Source organism: Lampris incognitus, chromosome 3 (genome assembly GCF_029633865.1).
Source record: "Lampris incognitus isolate fLamInc1 chromosome 3, fLamInc1.hap2, whole genome shotgun sequence".
NCBI classification, from domain to species: domain Eukaryota; kingdom Metazoa; phylum Chordata; class Actinopteri; order Lampriformes; family Lampridae; genus Lampris; species Lampris incognitus.
This window is the reverse complement of record NC_079213.1, coordinates 63,633,166-63,656,158: the sequence shown is the minus strand read 5'-3', so window position 1 is coordinate 63,656,158 and position 22,993 is coordinate 63,633,166. Positions and strand designations below refer to the sequence as shown.

Here is a 22,993-nt window from a genome sequence, read left to right as displayed (position 1 = left end):
ACTCCCGTGCTTCTGCTGCTATCTTAGAATCTCCACGTTTTACTTTCACGTGCCTCAGTTACGGCACACACACACACACACACACACACCCACAGCACAGTTAGTGCAATGAAAAATACCATGCGCTGGGACTTTGACCACAGCAGCCTGTCTGGCCTCAAGCAAGTACTAGCTATTTCCTGTGGGACTATTGGCTTCACCTAGGCTGATTTGATCATCCTTGGAGCCCTGCAGCTGTCCTAGATTTCATCTGTCTAGAAATGCACATTAGAAATTGGTAGGATCCTCCTGCCCTCCTACCCACTGAAGATTTAGTGGTGATGGTGACACATATATGTACCATTTATAACAAAATATAATTTGGTGGGCTTCCATATTCTGTAGCTTTTGCCAGCTGTGTTCTGCCAGGAAACTTAATCAGTAAATGCAAGTTTTCATCAAACATTTGTATTGCGATGCAGTGACCATTTGTAACCACAACCACATCAGAAGGGAAATGTCTGTTAAGATATATTTGAAACACAAGACCCTGGACAACAGCTTTGCACATAGTGAAAAGCAGCCTAAATGCTATAATGTTAACTTTTCTTTTCACCCCAATTGTACCCGGCCAATTAACCCACTCTTCCGAGCCGTCCCAGTCGCTGCTCCACCCCCTCTGCCTATCTGGGGAGTGCTGCAGACTACCACATGCCTCCTCCGATACATGTGGAGTCGTCAGCCACTTCTTTTCACCTGACAGTGACGAATTTCGCCAGGTGGATGTAGCGCATGGGAGTATCACGCTATCCCCCTCCAGTTCCCCCTCCCACCAAACGGGTGCACCGACCGACCAGAGGAGGCGCTAGTGCAACGACCAGGACATATACCCGCATCCGGCTTCCCACCCGCAGATATGGGCAATTGTGTCTGTAGGGACACCCGACCAAGCCGGAGATAACACGGGGATTCGAACCTCCGATCCCCGTGTTGGTAGGCAACGGAATAGACCGCTACGGTACCCGGACACCCTTTGTCTTAACTTTTAATGATCTGGTCGACTGAGTAAATGCCTGGTCCTTTTCAGTAATGTCCCGCATTGCATTCTTCATACAGTTACCCACCTGAGTGATGTTGACTTGTTGACCTCTCGCTCACAAGCCCACTTCTCCAACCTTGAATACAGATGCTCATATTTTGGCCTTGCTCTCTGACGCCATAACCCACAGTACCTACTTTTTATTCAGCACTGTCAGTTGCCTGTTACTGCTCCCACAGACCACTTGCACTCCATAGAGTATTCAGGACATAGCTGAAGTATAGAGGTGCATAAGAAGAGCTGGATGCTGTATCACTGGGACCTTTGTCAAGGTCAGGTGTGCACTGTATCTGCTGCAGTGACCGGCCTCACCTCAACACAAGGTCAGTAGTGTGCACGCGTAGATTTATTGATCCAAGAACCTGAGAGGCGTCATTTGCCAGATGTTCTCCAGACCAAGAGTCTTGTAGAGAACCTGATTCGGCATTTGTCTACCTTTCTCAGCCAAGGACACAAATGGGTGGTGCTGCTGGCGGGGAAAATAAAATTTGTGTGTGTGTGTGTACATGTTTTCCTATGTATACATGTTTGTACGTCCTTCTCATCTATATGTTTTTTGTTTTCCTTTCCTCTGTTATTTAGCTTGAAGTGTAAGTGATCAATCTAATGTTTAAATGATATCGAGTGGAAGCTTAAGATGTCAGTACTGCTTTAAACCAACTATAGCTTTTGAAGTAATGACACTACACGCGGCATGGTGACACGGTGGTTAGCTCAGTCGCCTAACAGCAAGAAGGTCCTGGGTTCGAGCCCCGGGTTAGTCCAACCTTGGGGGTCGTCCTGGGCCTCTGTGTGGAGTTTGCATGTTCTCCCCGTGTCTACGTGGGTTTCCTCCGGGTACTCCGGTTTCCTCCCACAGGCCAAAGACATGTAGGTCAGGTGAATCAGCCATACTAAAATGTCCCTAGGTGTGTGAATGTGTGTGTGTGTGTCAGCCCTGTGATGGCCTGGCGGCCTGTCCAGGGTGTCTCCCCGCCTGCTGCCCAATGACTGCTGGGATAGGCTCCAGCATCCCCGCGACCCTGAGAGCAGGATATGCGGTTTGGGTAATGGATGGATGGACATGAAGATGAATGTTCACAGTTTAGAGAGGTCAGTTGGAACACAAAGCCCGTTGCCCTCAAGACACCTGGTCATGTAAGCCAATGACAGTAAGCCAGTTTAACAGTCAATTACCCAACCCCCATGGATTTCCTTGGGGTTTCAACACTTTATCACACACAGTCAGTAATTGGGCTTTGGCTTGATCTAAATGTGTATAAGTTTGTATCTGTGTCAGCTACAGTAAAAACATGTTGGGTTTCCTTAGGACAATGATCTTGTCCACACTTATCAGACATTGTAACTGGACAATTTATGTTCAGCTGCAGTCAGTAATGGAATGGCAGGGTATCGTGTGTGTGGCCATTATCTCCTGGACTAAGAGGGAAAAAAAAAAAAAAAAACAAGGTTAGGACAGACAATTAAAATAAGACATCCCAGTACCTAGACCGCTCTTTCAGGGCCGAGAGTCGTAGGTGTTTGTACTCCACTGCCGAGGGCACCAATGCCGTGTTGTGTGTTGCAGTGAAGTACCTTGGTCTGTTGGCCATGTCCAAGATCCTGAAGACTCATCCCAAATCGGTGCAATCCCACAAGGACCTCATCCTTCAGTGTCTGGATGACAAGGATGAGTCTATCCGGCTGAGAGCCCTGGACCTCCTCTATGGCATGGTATGAAGCCAAAGCACCCGTCTTTCACACCAACACTGTTATTTTACTAAGGCCAATGTGCAGTTTCGGCAGTTTTGCAAATGGTTTGGTGCCAAAGTTATCTTAGGATCACACTAACGGGCTGGAAATAATTCCAAATTATACATGGAACATCAAACTAGTTTAGGGTTTGAAGCAACAAAGGGGCTAATGTTCAGCTGTTTATGAACACTTCTATAAGCCAGTTCTTATTTTTTTTATTCAGTTTTTCCAGTGTTTGACTGCAATATTCAGTCTTGTTCCAATAAGGGTGGCACAACTATATCATGATTGCAGTCATTCCTCTAAATAGTTATAGAACTTATTGGGAATGTTATGGGTTTTACCTGGTTTTAAGTAGTAGTATATTAATTAGTTTTTATTAATGGTTATAGAACAAATATAGAACTTTTGTCATCTCTTTGACTCAACCACTACAGTGTGAATGGAGTTTTGATTTTTTTTTTTAAGTCTTAATTTCTATTTGACAAAATACTACAAAAAGTAACTGTAAAAAAACAATTTAATATTTTGGCGCAGCACATCCTCCGTTCTGAGATATTTTGTGGGAAGTTCAATCAGGTTTTTCTCCCTCTGTTGTGGGAATTGAACTCCCGTTGAGGTTTTCCATTTATTAACTGAGCTGGTGTCTCGCTCCCAAGGTCTCCAAAAAGAACCTGATGGAGATTGTGAAGAAGCTGATGCTGCATGTGGACAAGGCAGAGGGGACCACATACAGGGACGAACTGCTCACCAAGATCATCGATATTTGCAGCCAGAGCAACTACCAGTACATCACCAACTTTGAATGGTCAGTCATAACCATGCCCACTTACAATCGGCACATGTTTTCATAACCAGGTCAATCAAACATAACCGGTTAGATACATTTTGTCAGTATGAAGTTTTAACTTTTTGTGGGCTTACCATGAACACATGTTCACCAGTGAAACATGTTGGACAACATGGAAGACTTGCCTGCGAATATATAGGGATGACTTTTTTTTTTTTTTGGACTTTTTTTTACCCCCTTTTTTCTCCCCAATTGTGCTTGGCCAATTACCCTACTCTTCCGAGCCGTCCCGGTCACTGCTGTACCCCCTCTGTCGATCCGGGAGGGCTGCAGAATACCACATGCCTCCTCTGATACATGTGGAGTCGCCAGCAGCAGCTTTTCACCTGACAGTGAGGAGTTTCACCAGGAGGACGTAGTTCATGGGAGGATCACGCTATCCCCCCCCCTCCGAACAGGCACCCCGACCGACCAGAGGAGGCACTAGTGAAGCGACCAGGACACATACCCACATCTGGCTTCCCACCCGCAGACACGGCCAATTGTGTCTGTAGGGTTGCCTGACCAAGCCGGAGGTAACAGGGATTCAAACCGGCAATCCCCATGTTGGTAGGCAACGGAATAGACCGCTACGTCACCCGGAGGCCCCACATTAATTGTTATTGTTACTTGATCAAATTGGTGTCTGTGTCTGTGTGGGAAAGCAAGTCTTCATCCATATGCCACTTTTTACTCATTATTGTAGTAAGTTGTTTCTTGTTTTTTTTTTCTTGTTTTTAATTTTGCAGCTGACTATTTATCCAAACACACCTCTAAATATCTATCTTACAGGTACATCAGTATCCTGGTGGAACTGACACGCCTGGAGGGCACACGGCATGGCCATCTCATCGCCTCTCAGATGCTGGATGTGGCAATCAGGGTGAAGGCCATTAGAGCCTTTGCCGTGGCACAAATGGCCACTCTGCTGGACAATGCTCATCTGCTGACTGGCAACACTCAGCGAAATGGCATCTGCGAGGTGCTGTACGCAGCCGCATGGATCTGTGGCGAGTTCTCAGAGTACGTTGACGTCTTTATTATAAGAATGCATGCAGTCACACTCTTACATTTGTCAGCAAATAAAGGAATGCTTACTGATGCAGGATCTCAATGAATACACAATGCATTTGTGCAGTTGCAAATAGTGTTGAGTTCTTCAGTAGGATACCAAGGCTCAGATGCTTAGATTACATTGGTTTGCATGTGTATTTTTTTAAAACTCAGTTTGGAGTCTCTCGTGAAGTATTTTCACCACAAACTTCACAGAGAGCTTGTGAAAAAAGCAACAGACTTGTGTTTTTATTTCCAGAATCCCAAACTCATAAGCAGAAATGATTGAATGCAAACAGTATAATATTTCAGTAATGGAATCATAGCAGTATTTCAAATTAATGACCACACGCACACATTATATGCACAGCATTATTATCTACCTTTTATAAGAGCGAGGGAAACATTGGCTGACCTGCAGTAAAATGTCATGATGGTCTGATGTAAAGTAATGAGACATCCCAAGATTGTTATCAAAATGAAGGACGTCTTTGCTCACACATCCTGGTTCTTACTGCTGTGTTGCCCTCTTGTCTTGTCATCCTCCTAATTATTTGGCTCTGCTCTAATCTTTTGTGGCCCAGCATAAATTACACTCTATACAGCTGTTTTCTCTACATGCACAGCTGTCAGGATTTGGGTTGGGCAATCATTTCTGCTTTCATAACATCCAGTGGTGGCTACTCGAGATCGTCGATAGGCGATTTGATCCCTGATCGCCACGGAGCAGCAGAAGTAGGGAGGTTGGGGGGAGTTATGTCACAGCATGCCAGTGAAATGCCAGCATGGACGATTTAGGCTTGGTTTCAGAGATAAACGCAACGTCTTGCATTTGGGAATATTGTGATTTTTTTTTTACCCCCCCCTTTCCTCCCCAATTGTACTTGGCCAATTAACCCACTCTTCCGAGCCATCCCGGTTGCTGCTCCACCCCCTCTGCCAATCCGGTGTGGGCTGCAGACTACCACATGCCTCCTCCAATACATGTGGCATCACCAGCCGCTTCTTTTCACCTGACAGTGAGGAGTTTCACCGGGGGGACATAGCAAGTGGAAAGACCACGCTGTTCCCGCCAGTTCCTCCTCCCCCCGATTAGGTGCCCCAACCAGCCAGAGGAGGCGGCAGTGCAGCAACCAGGACACATACCCACATCCAGCGTTCTACCCGTAGACACAGCCAATTGTGTCTGTAGGGACACCCGACCAAGCCGGAGGTAACACGGGGATTCGAACTCGTGTTGGTAGGCAACGGACGAGACCACTATGCCACCCGGATGCCCTTACTTGGTTTTTAGCAGTAGTATTTTTATTAGTTTTATTAAATAATTTATTCCCTGTTTAGTAGTTTTTAAATGACTGACATTAGAATTGAATTTGGGTTAAAGATTTTGAATAATCATCTGGAGTGTGGCTCAGCGTCTTGACGGAGCTTTGAAATGATCGAACCTTTAAACTTTCTGCAAGTAATACAGGTAAAGTTATGTGAACAGGCATTTATAAAAGAGTGGGAACTTTTTATTTAAAATATTAAACATTAAGAAAATATTTAATAGCAATATCTCTTCTATTCAGACAACGGCTCCCTTTTGGAAGTCCATGTGTCCGTGTGTCTGTGTTTGGTGCGACAATATCACAGCATCATGTTCTCTTTAACATGATTATCTTGTCTTTAATATCACAATCCAAATCATATCCATAACGTCTACTACTCATACGGAGCGCAGAGCAACGTTTTGGTGAATAGGCACATGGAGAACGGAGATGCAGGATGTCAGATCCGTGGAAAAGAAACGGCAAACTGGTTTGTGATGAAGGATTTAAAATTCATTCGTCACTCTTGCTGATTTGTGGGGCTCAGCGGGCGGACATGCCGCCCCACCTGAAACATCTCTAAATGCACACTAGAGTGTAGAATCTGGAGATTATTTTTATGACATCTTAGTTCTGATAATAAGTTAGTTAATATCTTAATATTGGTCTAGGAAAAAAAGCAGTCATCAGTCATCCTTTCAGTCGGCGATGTGCAATCCGATCGCCATTTGGCACAAGCCTAGTCGAGCTGTATGGCTACTTGAGAACACAAGGTTAATGGAAGATAAATCTGAACCCCCCCCCCCCCATTGCCACAGTTTCATATTTCAAATAAGTCTGTATTTTTGTCCTAAATTCTTAACACCTCCACTCTCCTTCAGACACCTGGAAAACCCTATGCAGACGTTGGAGGCCATGCTGCGGCCCAAAGTGGCCACCCTGCCAGGCCACATCCAGGCCGTGTACGTACAGAACGCGGCTAAGCTGTTCGCCACAGTGTTAAGGAGCCAGGAGGGAAACACGGACAGCACAGCGGCCCAGGAGACCAGCCAGCTGATGATAGATAGATTACCGCTCTTCGTTCAAAGCGCCAACCTGGAGGTGCAAGAGAGGGTAAGAGGACAAGAGAGAGAGAGGAGATGGAGCGAGACTCCCAAACATCTAGTAGGTAATGCATATGTATTAGGGATGACCAACAATAACCAGCCCGTTATTATCCATGGTACTGTTGCCAGGTCAGTCAAGCTTGACATTTTAAACACACTATACCTGGATTGTTACCAAACAGGGTTAATGATGAACAGACCGCGCTCAAAGTGTACAGCTGAACGTTGGAATAGGCTGATATTTCTAATAAAAACAAAAAGCTAGAATCCATAAGATTTACATGGCACATGAAATTTTTAATACTTTCTATCGCTGGTGTATTAAATTCGCTCTGTACTGTGTCCTTGGATACTTTGAAAGGCATCCCCCCCCCTTTTTTTTTTTCTCCCGAGTTGTATCTGGCCAAATACCCCACCCTTCCGAACTGTCCCGGTTGCTGCGCCACCTCTCTGCCGATCCGGGGAGGGCTGCAGACTACCACATGCCTCCTCTGATGCATGTGGAGTCGCCAGCTGCTTCTTTTCACCTGACAGTGAGGAGTTTCGCCAGGGGGACTTAGCGCGTGAGAGGATCACGCTATTCCCCCCAGTTCCCCCGGACAGGTGCCCCAACTGACCAGAGGAGGCGCTAGTGCCGCGACCAGGACACATACCCACATCCATCTTTCCCAACCGCAGACACGGCCAATTGTGTCTGTAGGGACGCCCGACCAAGCCGGAGGTAACGCAGGGATTTGAACTAGCGATCCCTGTGTTGGTAGGCAACGGAATAGACCGTTATGACACCCGGATGCCCCACGTATTGTTGTTGTTACTTGATCAAATTGGTATCTGTGTCTTTGTGGGAAAGCAATTCATCGGCTCTACTCCGAGCTCCCTCCGGATGTCTGAGCTCCTCACCTTATCTCTAAGGCTGAGCCCAGACACCCTACGGGGGAAACTCATTTCTGCCACCTGTATCCACGATCTCACCCTTTCAGTCACTACCCAAAGCTCATGACCATAGGTGAGGGTTGGAACGAGGACTGACTGGTAAATTGAGAGCTTTGCCTTCCAGCTCAGCTGCCTCTTCACCACAACGGTCCGGTACGACATCCACATTACCGCTGATGCTGCACAAATCCACCTGTCATCTCCCGCTCCATCCTACCCTCACTTGTGAACAAGACCCCGAGATACTGGAACTCCTTCACTTGAGGCAACAACTCATCCCCAATCCGGAGGGAGCAATCCACCATTTTCCGGTAGAGAACCATGGCCTCAGACTTGGAGGTGCAGACTCCCACCCTGGCCATTTCACACTCAGCTGCAAACTGCCCCAGTGCATGCTGGAGGTCGCGTTCTGATGAAGCCAACAAAACCACATCATCTGCAAAGAGCAGTGATGCAATTTTGAGGTTCCCAAAACAGACACACTCCTCACCTTGGCTGCGCCTTGATATCCTGTCCATGAGTATCACAAACCGAATCGGAGACAAGGGACAACCTTTGGCGGAGTCCGACACCCACCGAAAACGTGTTTGACTTTGTGCCGAGAATGCGGACACAGCTTTCATTTTGGTTATACCTGTTTGCCAGTTTTTAAATCCAGTTTATTGTTATTATTATTCTTTCGGCTTGTTCCCTGTTTCCCAGGGGTCGCCACAACGGATTTGATAGTTCCCATTGGTACCCTGTGAGGGCACAGCATCGATGGCGGTCTTGTCAATCCGCATAATAATTTGGCAAAATTTTACATTGGATGCCCTTCCTCACACAACCACTAACGCATGGACCCTCTAATATGGACTATAATTATTATTATTGTTATTATTATTATTAAAGACAATAGCTAGTCCATGAATATCCAATTAATGAGTGCTTTTGTACTTGGTTATTTTAATTGTTCCGTGCTGGGTAAGACTTTTGCAGCAGAGCAGCAGAAGCACTTTGATTGGACTAGTTACTAGTAAGTGGTGTTTCACACAGGAGTAGGAGAGAGTACACTGGCGCGAGTTGGCTGCCGCTTCTCTCGAGGGAAAATTGTGCGATTTTATTTTTTATCTTTTACTGTTTTATCCACACTAATTCATAGGCTAGGCCCTTTATTTATTTATTTGTTGTTTTTCTTTTGCACTTCTTATTATGATGGATTATTCTGATTTTAATGCCAAACTTTTCATGGATGGCTGCCGGCATTCACCTGGATCTACTCTAGGGATGCCCCCCGAAACCCGGTTCTAAACGGGAACCGGTTCTAAATTAGTAAAAACCGGAGCATTTTTAAGATCCGACATTTTCGGTTCTGCTGTCGGTAGTCGGTAGGTACTCGAGAAATCATGGAGTGAGATTTATATTGTGGCAATTGTGTTTTTCGAGGAATTTAAACGTCGCGAACATAATCTTGTTTGCCGTTTTCTCCATCTCTCTGTCTCTCTCTCTTACTGCGCGAGGGGCGGGGCTGTGCTGTGCTCCACACACTCGCTGACACACGCACAGACAGCTCTGCTCAAGTGCTCATCATGGCGGAGAGAACTAAACGTTCAAAAGTTTGAGCCATCGTCAGTAACAAAATATAATTGCTTAGCTAATTGTTTAGCTACAAATATATAAGCCATAGATACGGAGTTAGCTGGGCTAATAGCCGGGGACACTAAGTCAGGAGAGATCACGACTCCTGCCGGAGAAGGCAGATATGTTGATTTTTCTGCAGAAGAACTTTAAATTTATTTTTAATATTTTTTATCTTTATCTACTTTTATTTTCTTATCTTATTTGTTGTTGTTGAATGTTGATTATAAAGTCTATAATTCAGACGCATTTAAAACATTGCTGCTGCTGTTGCTGCTGAATAAATAATATTTGTTTATATTTATATAAAGTTATATAATAGAATAATAAAGCAATGTCGATTCTGTTCTTAATTAAGTGTCTTTTTTCTTGCATAATAATCAAAAAGAACCGATAAGAGTATCGATAAAGTACCGAACCGATAAGCAGTACCGATAAGAGTAGTAGTATCGATAAAATCCTAACGATACCCATCCCTAATCTACTCCCTATCCACCCCTCCCTTGCCTGATTGAGCGCACCGCCCTCCGTCACTCTACTGCCGATGGATTCTCAATCTCTCCGTGACCTGCAGTAACCATCCTAGCGGGCCCTGACAAATCTACAACAATTGTTGGAACTAGTAGGATTCCTTCAACCACAGTCGGTTTGCTCATTTTAATCATGGTTACCTTCTCGAAGCCTTACACCTCCTGGCACATAAACTGCTGTGTAGAGGGAAACTGATGTTTCAACAATCCCAACTCTTCCAAAAAAAAGTATATGCACAGGGGCTCTGGCCGAGGTTACAACTTTAACCTAAGTTGCAATAATAGCATCAACTGTATAATGTCACACAGACGTGCACATCATTTGCCTCGGGCTGTAGACTACAGTCCACTGCAGCCTTTGCAAAAATGTGTGGCTGCCTCCACCCCCACAAACCCCGTTCGCATTGTAACTTTCTAACACCCAGTCTCTGACCAATAAATCTGCTGTGATGCATGATTTTGTTACTGACGATGGCTCTGACCTGGTATTTTTAACATCAGCCCTTTGCTCAGTTTTTTAGCATTTTCAAAACTTTGCAGTGGGTGAAGTTATACACTCTGATCTGGGGGAGAAGTACACTTAAAGCACAGAAACGGTTTTTCAGCTACAGGACAGATATTAAATGTATGGACTGTTTATTATAGAGGTTTGTGTTCTCTTTTTGTAACATTAATCATGATGACAGTATATTTGCACCAATGCCATTAGGGGACTGCTTGTACATGTGTCTTAGCTGGACCCACACACACTGACGAACGCCAACCAATAAGGTTGCACTACACCTGGATTTGATTGATAAAACGGTTAACCTGTACATACTGCTTCCTGTCGCGTCTCCCCGCCAGGCGTCTTGTATCCTGCAGCTGGTGAAGTACATCCAGAAGCTGCAACAGAAGGATGTAGAGGTGGCAGAGGAGGTCAGCGCTCTGTTTGCTGGAGAACTCAACCCTGTGGCTCCCAAGGCGCAGAAGAAAGTACCTGTCCCTGAAGGGTTAGTAAGCTTAATAAGATAAGATAAGATACTTTATCGTCATTGTGTACATGCAACGAAATTCCGTTTGGTGACTCTCAGACAAGCAACACTAGACAAGGTAAATGATTAAAAAGCAAGATAAAAACAAGGACAAACAACATTTAGTATAAACAAGTGAGGTAGCAAAAATGATAATGAGACAATAAAAGATAACGGCAGCTTTTAAAGTTCAAAATAGTGCATGGGGTTATTGCACATAGGTGTCCATATTGCAGCGGCTTTAGTAGCAGTTAGTCCTCAGCAGCTATAGGAAGGTGTGTCTGTATGTATGTATGTGTGTGTGCGTGTGTGTGTGTGTGCGTGTGTGTGTGCGAGAGAGGGGGGGTGATGGAGGCTCTGGGGGAGAAGCTGTTCCTCAGCCTGTTAGTCTGGGTTTGAATGGTGCAGTATCTTTTCCCCGATGGCGAGGGAACAAACAGACAGTGACCTGGGTGTGTTGTGTCTTTGCGGATGTTGCTGGCTTTCCTCTGTAGGCAGCCAGCATACACAGCATCCAGGTCTGGGAGCACAGCTCCCACAATCCTCGGTGCTGTCTTTACCACCCGGGCCAAGTCCTTCCTGTTCTCTGCTGTGCAGCTGGCATACCACACTTTGACACATTGTTTAATGTTTAAACACATGCATAATACCATCCCAGGTCTTCACCCTGAATTTATACCACCGTGTACGTATCGCTTGGGTTTTTCACTCGTGCATGCTATGGAGTTGAAATGCTTCCACATAAGTCAACTGGGTAAATCAGACTGGCAGTGACAAGCTCACATCTTGGGGCTCATGTCATTTTTACCCTTCTAGTCTATTTTTCCCCACTCGTGTACACACAAGCATGCCATATAAATGGCTTGTAAATGTAGTTATAATCCACAGTTACCAAGTAGCTGACATTTGTGTGTGACATTGGGTCTGACAGGAGGTAGGGAGTTGATTTCCTCCTGTGTTTCACTATATAGTTCATTGTACGTTCTGCATTATCAGGAGGGGAATGCGCAGGCAGTTTTAAGAACATTACTGGTTAGCCAGCAGGAGACTAATGAGACAAGACATCAAAATACAATCATGGCCACATGCAGATAAATGGCTCTATTTTTTCTTTATTGGTCATGAATTGAATAATCATTATTTGTGCAATAAATCGAGTTTGCTATTCCAGTGAAAAGCTGGAAAAGGGGTGTCCGGGTGGCGTGGCAGTCTAATCCTTTGCCTACCAACACGGGGATCGCCAGATCGAGTCCCCGTGTTGCCTCTGGCTTGGTCGGGCGTCCCTACAGACACAATTGGCCGTGTCTGCGGGTGGGAAGCCAGATGTGGGTATGTGTCCTGGTCGGTGCATTAGCACCTCCTCTGGTCTGTCTGGGTGCCTGTTCGGGGGGAATAGCGTGATCCTCCCATACGCTACGTCCCCATTGTGAAACTCCTCACTGTTAGGTGAATAGAAGCAGCTGGCGACTCCACATGTATCGGAGGAGGCATGTGGTAGTCTTCCGCCCTCCCCGGATCGGCAAAGGGGGTGGAGCAGTGACTGGGATGATTCGGAAGAGGGGTAATTGGCCAGATACAATTGGGGCGAAAAAGTGGGGGGGGGGGGAGCCAACAAAAAAACAAAGCCGGTAAAGCTGTTAACAAGCTGTTAACCATTTTGGGTAGGAGAGTTGCAAACTGCTCTTACCATCCATCCATCCATCCATCCATCCATTATCTGAACAGCTTTACCTGCTCTCAGGGTCATGGGGATGCTTGAGCATATCCAAGCAGTCATTGGGCGGCAGGTGGGGAGACACCCTGGACAGGCCGCCAGGCCGTCACACAGGGCCAACACACACACACACACACACACACACACACACACACACACACACACACACACACACACACACACACATTCATTCATACCTAGGGGCAATTCAGTATGGCCAATTCACCTGACCTACATGTCTTTGGACTGTGGGAGGAAACCGGAGCCCCCGCAGGAAACCCACACAGACACGGGGAGAACATGCAAACTCCACACTGAGGACGAACTGGGACGACCCCCAAGGTTGGACTACCCTGGGGCTTGAACCCAGGACCTTCTTGCTGTGAGGCGACCGCGCTAACCACTGCGCCACCGTGCCACCCGTTCTTACTGTTGTTTGTAAATTGAGGAACTTGGAAAATACTTTTAAAATGCCCGATTACTTGACCAAAACATAGAAGTTAAACTCCAGAAATGTATGCTCGTTCATCTTTTACTAGAATTGTCTCATGCAAGCTTTTTCAGAACTATGCAAACTGCCAGGTATTGATAAATTAATCATGTCAATGACACATGAATCTATCTCTAAAATATTAATTTCAGTAGAGACTAACGTTTAGCTCTCTGCTGTGGAGACAACTGATCTGTCATCATGAGTAGTCTACAGGCAATATGGTGATGCAGCTATGTATTTACTTACATATTTCATCTTGAAGAAATCTGAAGAAATTGAAGTAATCTGAAGGGTTGGAGACACAACAAGAAGACTCGGATCTGCTTGGGTGTGGAATTTGTAGTCGTCGTGGGCAGCTTGACTTGTGAGCATAATAAAAGAGCATAGCTTGTGTCTTGTTGGTTGTAGGGGTTGAGTCCATCTATCAGCCTTGATTTTTATGGATAATTGTTTTATCGTAGTGTGATATCCTGTCAGCATCACAAATTAATGAAGTGTGATTGCATGAAAGTCAGACGTTTGTGTCTTGTGTGGACAGTCAGATGAGCAAAACATTTCTAATCAATTTCATCATCGTCATCGTCATCATCATCAGTTCCGTAACATTTTTTGAGGTCGTAGGAGCACAGCTGATTCCTCAACAGGTTGAGTCATCATTGTGTTTCAATAGGGGGAGTACCTGGTGGTCCCTATCGCCTCTCCAGGTATGGACGGCCGTTGGTTCACAGAAGAACTCATCCGTCCTTTGACAGGTTTTGTTTTTAGTCCTGCTGGGTGTCCACACACCCTCCTCACAACAACCAGGGGTTGGAGTGGGGGTGCTGGTTTGGTCGCCAACGACCCGACGGCTGCAGTTTAACGTCGTACCCAGGACCGATCAGTTTAACCCATTTTTATTCTTTTCCGTATGTGTGGAATGCACATACCTGAGTTTCCATACGTCCTGAAAAACCTTGACATTATAGGGGACATTATACAATTATAACAACATTATATGGTTATTAAATGTTACATTAACCTGCTGAGACGTCATATTTTTATCCATATTTTTGGAGATGTCACATCAGCGTGTGAAGTTTGGCAGTGTGTTCAGTGGCCAGCTAAAAGTCACACTGTCCATTTGGAGACTGTTGAGCCTTTTACTGGTAGGTCATATTATTCAGTATTAAACTTCGTGAGTGATGGCTGTCATCATGCATTTCCAGCTAAAAGTCATGAGAAAAGTGCTTGAAAAGTTCTGGAAAATCCATCTATCCATCCATTATCTGAACCGCTTATCCTGCTCTCAGGGTCGCAGGGATGCTAGAGCCTATCCCAGCAGTCATTGGGCAGCAGGCGGGGAGACACCCTGGACAGGCTGCCAGGCCGTCACAGGGCACACACACACGAACACACACACACACACACACACACACACACACACACACACACACACACACACACACACATTCATACCTAGGGACAATTTAGTATGGCCGATTCACCTGACCTACATGTCTTTGGACTGTGGGAGGAAACCGGAGCCCCTGGAGGAAACCCACACAGACACGGGGAGAACATGCAAACTCCACACAGAGGACGACCCAGGATGACCCACCAAGGTTGAACTACCCCGGGGCTCGAACCCAGGACCTGCTGTGAGGTGACCGCGCCAACCACTGCGCCTCATGCCGCTGTCCTGGAAAATGACTTTCTGAAAAGAGTGGGAACCATGACATAGAAAGTTCATAAAAATACAGACGTTATAAGCATATTAAGTGCGACACAGTAAGTGTATATTGCAACATTTGAATCTATATTTGTGGGACATCTCTTGGACACAACAGACATTGTGTTTGATGTAAATTCAGGGTTACACGTGCATGTGTGGTACATGACATAAGCACAATGCAAGTTCTAGTTTGCCTGTCGCAAACTACCCAACTAAGTTCTGGGACTAAAATCTGACTTGTACCAACTGGTCTAGTAAGGGGGTCATAAAATATCAGGTATAGACCCTCAGAATAAAAACGGATTTTGTTTACATTATTATGGAATCTTCATAACCTAGACATGCAAGTAGTCAAACTATCTTATGGACTCTGGATGTGCACAATACACATACCAGCAGTGTGAAGATATAGAGAAGGAGAGAGGGGGAAAAATAATGAATACGCATGTGTAATTAACTCCAGCAGTCATTTTTAACCCTGGTCTGGATGTATGGAGATTGTGATCGCCTCAGATTTGATCTGTTATCTTTAACTATAGATGTGAAATTACACATAGAATTCACAAATAACTGGCAACTTTGGACTTCGGCTACAATTAGCCCCTAATTGTACAGATATAAAATGTGTGCTTTTCCCAATGCGTATAGATTATCTTGCACTTCTGGACCTGGTAATACTCACTGATCTTTCTCTAAAATTTACAATTATAATACAATGCTCAAAAAAATAAAGGGAACACCTAAAAACACAATATAGACCTCGATGAATGAAATATTTCAGCTGAAAATCTTTATTTATTAGACAGAGGAATGTGTTTAGAGCAAAATAACCTAAGAATGATCAATGGAAATCAAAATCATTAGCCCATTAAGGTCTGGATTCAGAATCATACTCAAAATCAAAGTGGAAAATGAGAACATAGGCTGATCCAACTTCTGTGGAAATTCTTCAAGACGATTCAAAATGAGGCTCAGTAGTGTGTGTGGCCTCCACGTGCCTGTATGCACTCCCTACAACATCTGGGCATGCTCCTGATGAGACGACGGATGGTCTCCTGAGGGATCTCCTCCCAGACCTGGATCAGGGCATCGGTCAACTCCTGGACAGTCTGTGGTGCGACATCGCGTTGGCGGATGGTACGAGACATGATGTCCCAGAGGTGCTCGATTGGATTCAGGTCTGGGGAACGTGCAGGCCAGTCCATAGCATCAATGCCCTCGACATACAGGAACTGCTGACACACTCTGGCCACATGAGGACGAGCATTGTCATGCATGAGCAGGGACCCAGGGCCCACTGCACCAGCATATGGTCTGACAATGGGTCTGAGGATCTCATCCCGGTACCTAATGGCAGTCATGGTACCTCTGGCTAGCACGTAGAGGTCTGTGCGGCCCTCCAAGGATATGCCTCCCCAGACCATCACTGACCCACCGCCAAACCGGTCATGCTGGAGGATGTTGCAGGCAGCAGAACGTTCTCCACAGCGTCTCCAGACTCTCTCACGTCTGTCACATGTATTCAGTGTGAACCTGCTCTCATCTGTGAAGAGCACAGGGTGCCAATGGCGAATCTGCCAACCAAGATGTTCTCTGGCAAAGGTCAATTGGGCTGCACGGTGTTGGGCTGTGAGCACAGGCCCCAATTGTGGACGTCGGGCCCTCATACCATCCTCATGCATTCTGTTTCTCACTGTCTGAGCAGAAACCTGCACATTAGTGGCCTGTTGAAGGTCGTTTTGTAGGGCTCTGGCAGTGCTCCTCCTGTTCCTCCTTGCACAAAGGACCAGATAGCGGTCCTGCTGCGGGGTTGTTGTCCTCCTGCGGCCCCCTCCACATCTCCTGGTGTACTGGCCTGTCTCCTGGTACCTCCTCCATGCTCTGGACACTGTGCTGGGAGACACATCAAATCTTCTTGCCACAGCACACATTGATGTGCCATCCTGGATGAGCTGCACTACCTGAGCAACTTGTGTAGGTTGCAGATACCGCCTCATGCCACCTCTAGTGGTGAGGGCACTAGCAAAATGAAAAACTAACCAAAGATCGGCCAGAAAAGATGAGGACAGGCAAATTGTCTGTGGCCACCACCTGCAAATCCATTCCTTTTATAGGGGTTGTCTTGCAAATTGTCTAATTTCCACCTGGTGGAAATTAGACAATTTACCAACAGGTGAAATTGATTCACAAATCAGTATTGCTTCCTAACTGGACAGGTTGATATCTCAAAAGTGTGATTGACTTGGAGCTACATTGCATTGCTTATGTGTTCCCTTTATTTTTTTGAGCAGTGTACATTGCAACCCAAATGAAGCCTAATTTGTCATGAAGTCCACCCTATGAAATTGTATTCATAATGTATACACTGAGAATGGCCTTTGTAATAACAAATGAGGCACATGGTATGCCAGTGTTCATGGAAATAGGCTTATAAGAGCTCTGCTAGAGCTTCAAATACAGTACTTGCTTCTTGATAGACAAGCCTCAACCTTCATTGACTTGTAGGGCAGTATATTAAGTATGAGTTGTCACTTCATAGAGAACCACCTGAGGGAAAGATTTGATATCAGCTGTACAGATGAAGTTCATAGCCTGTTAAACGGACTCCTAAACATGTCGTGAATTAAACTGCATTATTAAATTAGAGGAGTGCATTCAGTAGAGTGCAGCTCTCCGCCTGGCTTACATATCTCGCCTTCTCTGGTGCTTGGACATGGCAACAAACCACCCCTTTTATCGTGTACCCAGAGAAGGGGAATACACTCGCACACGGACAGAGAAAGCTTTTTGCTGCCATTATAAGACTTTTGCGCAGTGCTCAAGTCAATTGAACGGGAAATATGGAAAAAAAAGATAATATGCAGTGCTCAAGCTAGAAAAAATCTACCTAATAGAAACGTTTTGCCCGTCAGACTGTGGATATGCAGCCTCCTAGGCGGACCCTTGCACAAAAGCGACTAAGTCTGACATGAAATTACAGAGATTAGGCTATCGTGATTTTGAAGCCCTCGTTAAAAGAATTCAAATGTTTAAACTGTTGCAGCTTTCATGATATGAAATGAATCAAGGCGAATGGTTGCTCTGCTGATTGACTCATAAAAAAAAGAAGTAAGAAAACATAGCTCAGCCATGGGAAATATTTTATTGTAGCTACTGTGATGATTTTTAGCTGTGACTGTAATTAATCATTTCATCTCATCTCATCATGAGCCACTTCTCCGGGGTCGGGTCGCGGTGGCAGCAAGCTAAGTAGGGCACTCCAGACGTCCCTCTCCCCAGCAACGACCTCCAGCTCCTCCTGAGGGATCCCAAGGCATTCCCAGGCCAGATTGGACATGTAGTCCCTCCATCGAGTTCTGGGTCTACCCCACGGTCTCCTTCCAGTTGGACGTGCCCGGAAAACCTCCAAAGGAAGGCGCCCAGGAGGCATCCTAATCAGATGCCCGAACCACCTCAACTGGCTCCTTTCGACGCGAAGGAGCAGCGGCTCTACTCTGAGCGCCCTCCGGATGTCCGAGCTCCTCACCCTATCTCTAAGGCTGAGCCTAGACACCCTATGGATGAAACTCATTTCAGCTGCTTGTATTCGCGATCTCACCCTTTCGGTCACTACCCAAAGTTCATGACCATAGGTGAGGGTTGGAATGAAGATTGACTGGTAAATTGAGAACTTTGCCTTCTGGCTCAGCTCCCTCTTCACCACAATGGTCCGGTACATCATCCGCATTACTGCTGATGCTGCACCAATCCGCCTGTCAATCTCTAGCTCCATCCCATCCTACCCTCACTCATGAACAAGACCCCAATGTACTTGAACTCCTTCACTTGAGGCAACAACTCATTCCCAACCCAGAGGGAGCAATCCACAATTTTCCGGTAGACAACCATGGCCTCAGACTTGGAAGTGCTGAGTCTCATCCCAGTCGTTTCACACTCACTTGCAAATGACCCCAGTGCGCGCTGGAGGTCATGTTCTGATGAAGTCAATAAAACCACAACATCTGCGAATAGCAGAGATACAATTCCGAGGTTCCCAAAACGGACACACTCCTCACCTTGGTTGCGCCTTGAGATCCTGTCCATGAACATCACAAACAGAATCGGAGACAAGAGACAACCTTGGCGGAGTCCAACACCCACCGAAAACGTGTTTGACTTTGTGCTGAGAATGCGGACACAGCTCTCACTTTGGTTATACAAGGACCGGATGGCTTGTAGCAACTTACCCAGTACCCACATAGTCCTGCAGTACCCCCCCACAGAGTGCCCTGGGGTACACGGTCGTAAGCCTTCTCCAAGTCCACAATCACATGTAGCCTGGCTGGTCAAACTCCCATGCCTCCCTCAGCATTTCTGCAAGGGTAAAGAGTTGGTCCATTGTTCCATGGCCAGAACGGAATCCGCATTGTTCCTCCTGGATCCGAGGTTCGGCAATTGGTCGGAGCCTCCTCTCCAGCACCCTAGAGTAGACTTTCCCAAGGAGATTGAGCAGTGTGATACCCCGATACTTGGAGCACACCCTCCGGTCCCCATCCCTAATTAAGCTTACTCTTGAAATTCTACTTTTATAGTGGATTTTCAACATTGGAGATGTTGGCACTTCCACATGGTGGCGATGTGAATAAGGCCAATTGTTTTTTGGTCATCTAGTGTTCTCCAGTTCTCCTGTGCAGAGATCAGCAGTGAATGATTTGCTGGCTTGCATAATACGATTGACTTCTTGTTTACTTTCAAAACTTATACCCGAATACATAATGTTTTGGGTTTGACACTGTCTCTGCCTGATCCGACTCAACCATAAATGTGAGTCACATATGTGCACGGTTGACTTAGATCGGGGAGTGATGGAGAGCAGCTTTGGTTGAGTGAGCTAGAGAGGTAATGGAGAGAGGGAGTGGCGACAGCGAGAACAAATGTTTTTCGAAGGTTTTGAATCACGACAACCACGAGAGTTTCTTCATCATACAGTCACAACTGTGCACAAAAAATGTAGGCTGATAGGTCCAGTAGTTTGCGAGATTTAACCGCGGACAGACAACACACATGCACGACTGAACGCATGATCCCCTCCAGGCTACCGCCTGGCAGAGATAATCATGTCATGAATGGGTCTCTAATCACCGATGGGAATTCAAGTTGCATGTTTTGTTTTTGTTTTTTGCTTTACTGAAGAATAATCTTTTATTGTGGCCCAACTCTTTTTAGAATATTTAGAAATGTTGGTTAAACGCCTGCGTGTCTGTTTCAGAGCCTCCAGCAATGAGGCGTAATGTTCTTTTTTGTTACAGTCTGGATTTGGATGCCTGGATCAATGAGCCTCCCTCTGAGAGTGAGTCTGAGGACGAGAAGCCCAAAGCAATGTTTGCCAAGGAGGAGCCCAAACACTCCCGCCCACGCCACACAGAAGTGGATGAGAAGGAGCTAGCAAGGGTAAGTTGCTCATCAGTAGTAGCACCAACTCAGAGACAGGCTCTGAATCGATGTGATACTTTTTTGTGACTGGAGTTTACATCACACATCTACCCCAGACTTCTATCTGAACTCTCTCTGCCTCATCCGGGCTTACATATTTTGTCATTCGTAACTGTACAACTTGATTTAAGTCAAATCAAACTTTATTTAAATAGGCACATTTCATAGACAGGCAACACAATGTGCTTTACGTAAAGTGACCATAAAATCAAAACACAATCATAAAAGTGCAAATGTGGAAAATAAGTGCATGTCAACACGTTTTAGTGCAGTTATACAGGAATTGAGCAGAATATACAAATATCAAGATGTACAAAATGTGTGCACGCGCACGCACGCACACACACACACACACACACACACACACACCAAAAACTTAGCCATACGCTATTGTGAAAAGTAAGGTTTTTAAATTCCTGTTCAGGGGGGAGGGGGAACTGGGGGGAATAGCGTGATCCTCCCACATGCTACGTCCCCCTGGCGAAACTCCTCACTGTCAGGTGAAAAGAAGTGGCTGGCGACTCCACGTGTATCAGCGGAGACATGGTAGTCTGCATCCCTCCCCGCATCGGCAGAGGGGGTGGAGCAGCGACAAGGACGGCTCGGAAGAGTGGGGTAATTGGCCGGATACAACTGGGGATAAAAAAGGGGGGGAATCCCCCCCCCCAAAAGAAAGATGGAAGTGTAATTTATAAACTTGCTGTCCCTTAACGTCATCAAGACTAATATTAGCGATTATGATTTTGAGAAAAATAATCAGAATTGTCATGTCAACCCTAACCCCGTCCAAAACAGTGATGTTCTTTGCATTTCTAATATGAATAAATATACCCTCCTCTGCGTAGCCCATCCCAACATACAGTCTTGCTCTCATTGATTTCATGCAATGCAACTGCCCTCGCCATTACTGTTTTTCTTTCTTGCTGCTTTCAGAGGAGAGAAGCAAGGAAGCAGGAGCAGGCCAACAACCCATTCTACATCAAGGCGTCCCCATCCTCTCAAAAGGTATGCTCACAATAACCACTATATCATAGAGTAAGTTAACGGCAGTCTTTTAGTCTTTTTTCTAAAATCCAACATTGTTAAGCTTAATGAACCCAGAAATAAATCAATGTACTGGTCAGATAGAGGTAGGCAATGTGTGTTATTTATAATCCCATCTGAGTTTGTACTATTTGCCGGTCACTTTCTAAGTGATTGTCTCTTCTGTTTTCATGTATAGGTGTACCAGGACACCCCGGGGGTGGAGCACATCCCAGTGGTGCAGATTGACCTCAGTGTGCCTCTCAAAGTTCCAGGTGGGTCGGGCAGGCCGATCACCGCCACACAGCCCAACTGTATCCAACGCACTACTCATAAAATTTCAAAATTCAAAATGGCTTTCTTTTTCTTCACAAGACGCTACACTAGCAGTGTGGAAATCGGCTGTTGGCTTTCAGTTAACATGACGGGGAAACTGTCCAAAGTTTCCCTATTTCCGAATTTGTCAGGCAGTGCCTGAGCTTTTCCAGAGCCATCTCTAACATTTGACATGTTACATATTTTTCATGTTGACATCTGCTTGCTATTTCATTTTTGTTTTTCATCTCCTTCCTTAAAATCTGTGCCCTTTTCTTAGTTTACTGATTGCAGTTGTTCTTTGTTGCATCAGACTATGCCCTGTAGGTTGCTGTTTATCATTCTTCATTTGTTGTTTTTTTCATTTTGCTCTTTATTCTGCTGCAGAGCACTTTAATATTTTGTTTCTAAAAAAAAATCCTATACAACTTGAGCCAATTTTAACATGATAAACTGCTGTCTGCTCTCCAACAGGTCTGCCAATGTCTGACCAGTATGTGAAGCTGGAGGAGGAGCGCCGTCAGAAGGAGAGGGCAGAGAAAAAGAAGAAGGAAAAGAAGAAGAGGAAAGAAAAGCGCAGTGGTCGGGGAAGGAAGCATGACTCGGGCCCGGAGAGCGAGGAGGACATCACACCGGCGCACATGGTTGACATTGTTACTGAGGAAATGCCAGAGGTAGGCTTTGGATTGGGGTGTTGATGTCTTAACAAAGGTGTTAACAAAGGTGTTACTAAATTGCCGACCAAGATGTACATCCTGGGGGTTATAAGTCACCCTGCGTTGTCCTGATGGGTTGGTCCTTCCTGACACTAGCTGCAGACCAAGGCGCCATTCCTGACCAGGGACTTGCTGCAGCATCGTAGTTTCATCGCCCATCCAATTGAGCTTTATCATCATCCTCTGAACTGTGCTAATACATGCAGATGTCTTTCTGGCTCTTCGGTCAAAGCCACCATTTTTAAAAACTCTATTTTAAAAAAATGGCGACTTTGACCACCAGACACTTTGAGGAAGGACGTTAGGAGGGAGAAAAACACCACACATGATTTATTATTCAGCACGA

At 45.6% G+C, this 22,993-nt stretch overlaps 1 protein-coding gene across 3 annotated transcripts in view; it reads left to right on the top strand.

The window, feature by feature from the left end:
- The window catches only part of ap3d1 (adaptor related protein complex 3 subunit delta 1), a 66,183-nt gene that overhangs the window by 20,017 nt on the left and 23,173 nt on the right, over nucleotides 1–22,993 (top strand). For all 3 annotated transcript variants that reach the window (XM_056277387.1, XM_056277388.1, XM_056277386.1), the window contains exons 12-20: nucleotides 2,646–2,791; nucleotides 3,472–3,620; nucleotides 4,434–4,664; nucleotides 6,886–7,117; nucleotides 11,037–11,182; nucleotides 20,410–20,551; nucleotides 21,527–21,598; nucleotides 21,816–21,891; nucleotides 22,406–22,605. In XM_056277387.1, coding sequence (XP_056133362.1) covers nucleotides 2,646–2,791; nucleotides 3,472–3,620; nucleotides 4,434–4,664; nucleotides 6,886–7,117; nucleotides 11,037–11,182; nucleotides 20,410–20,551; nucleotides 21,527–21,598; nucleotides 21,816–21,891; nucleotides 22,406–22,605 — 1,394 coding nt within the window. The remainder of the gene's footprint in view (nucleotides 1–2,645; nucleotides 2,792–3,471; nucleotides 3,621–4,433; nucleotides 4,665–6,885; nucleotides 7,118–11,036; nucleotides 11,183–20,409; nucleotides 20,552–21,526; nucleotides 21,599–21,815; nucleotides 21,892–22,405; nucleotides 22,606–22,993) is intronic.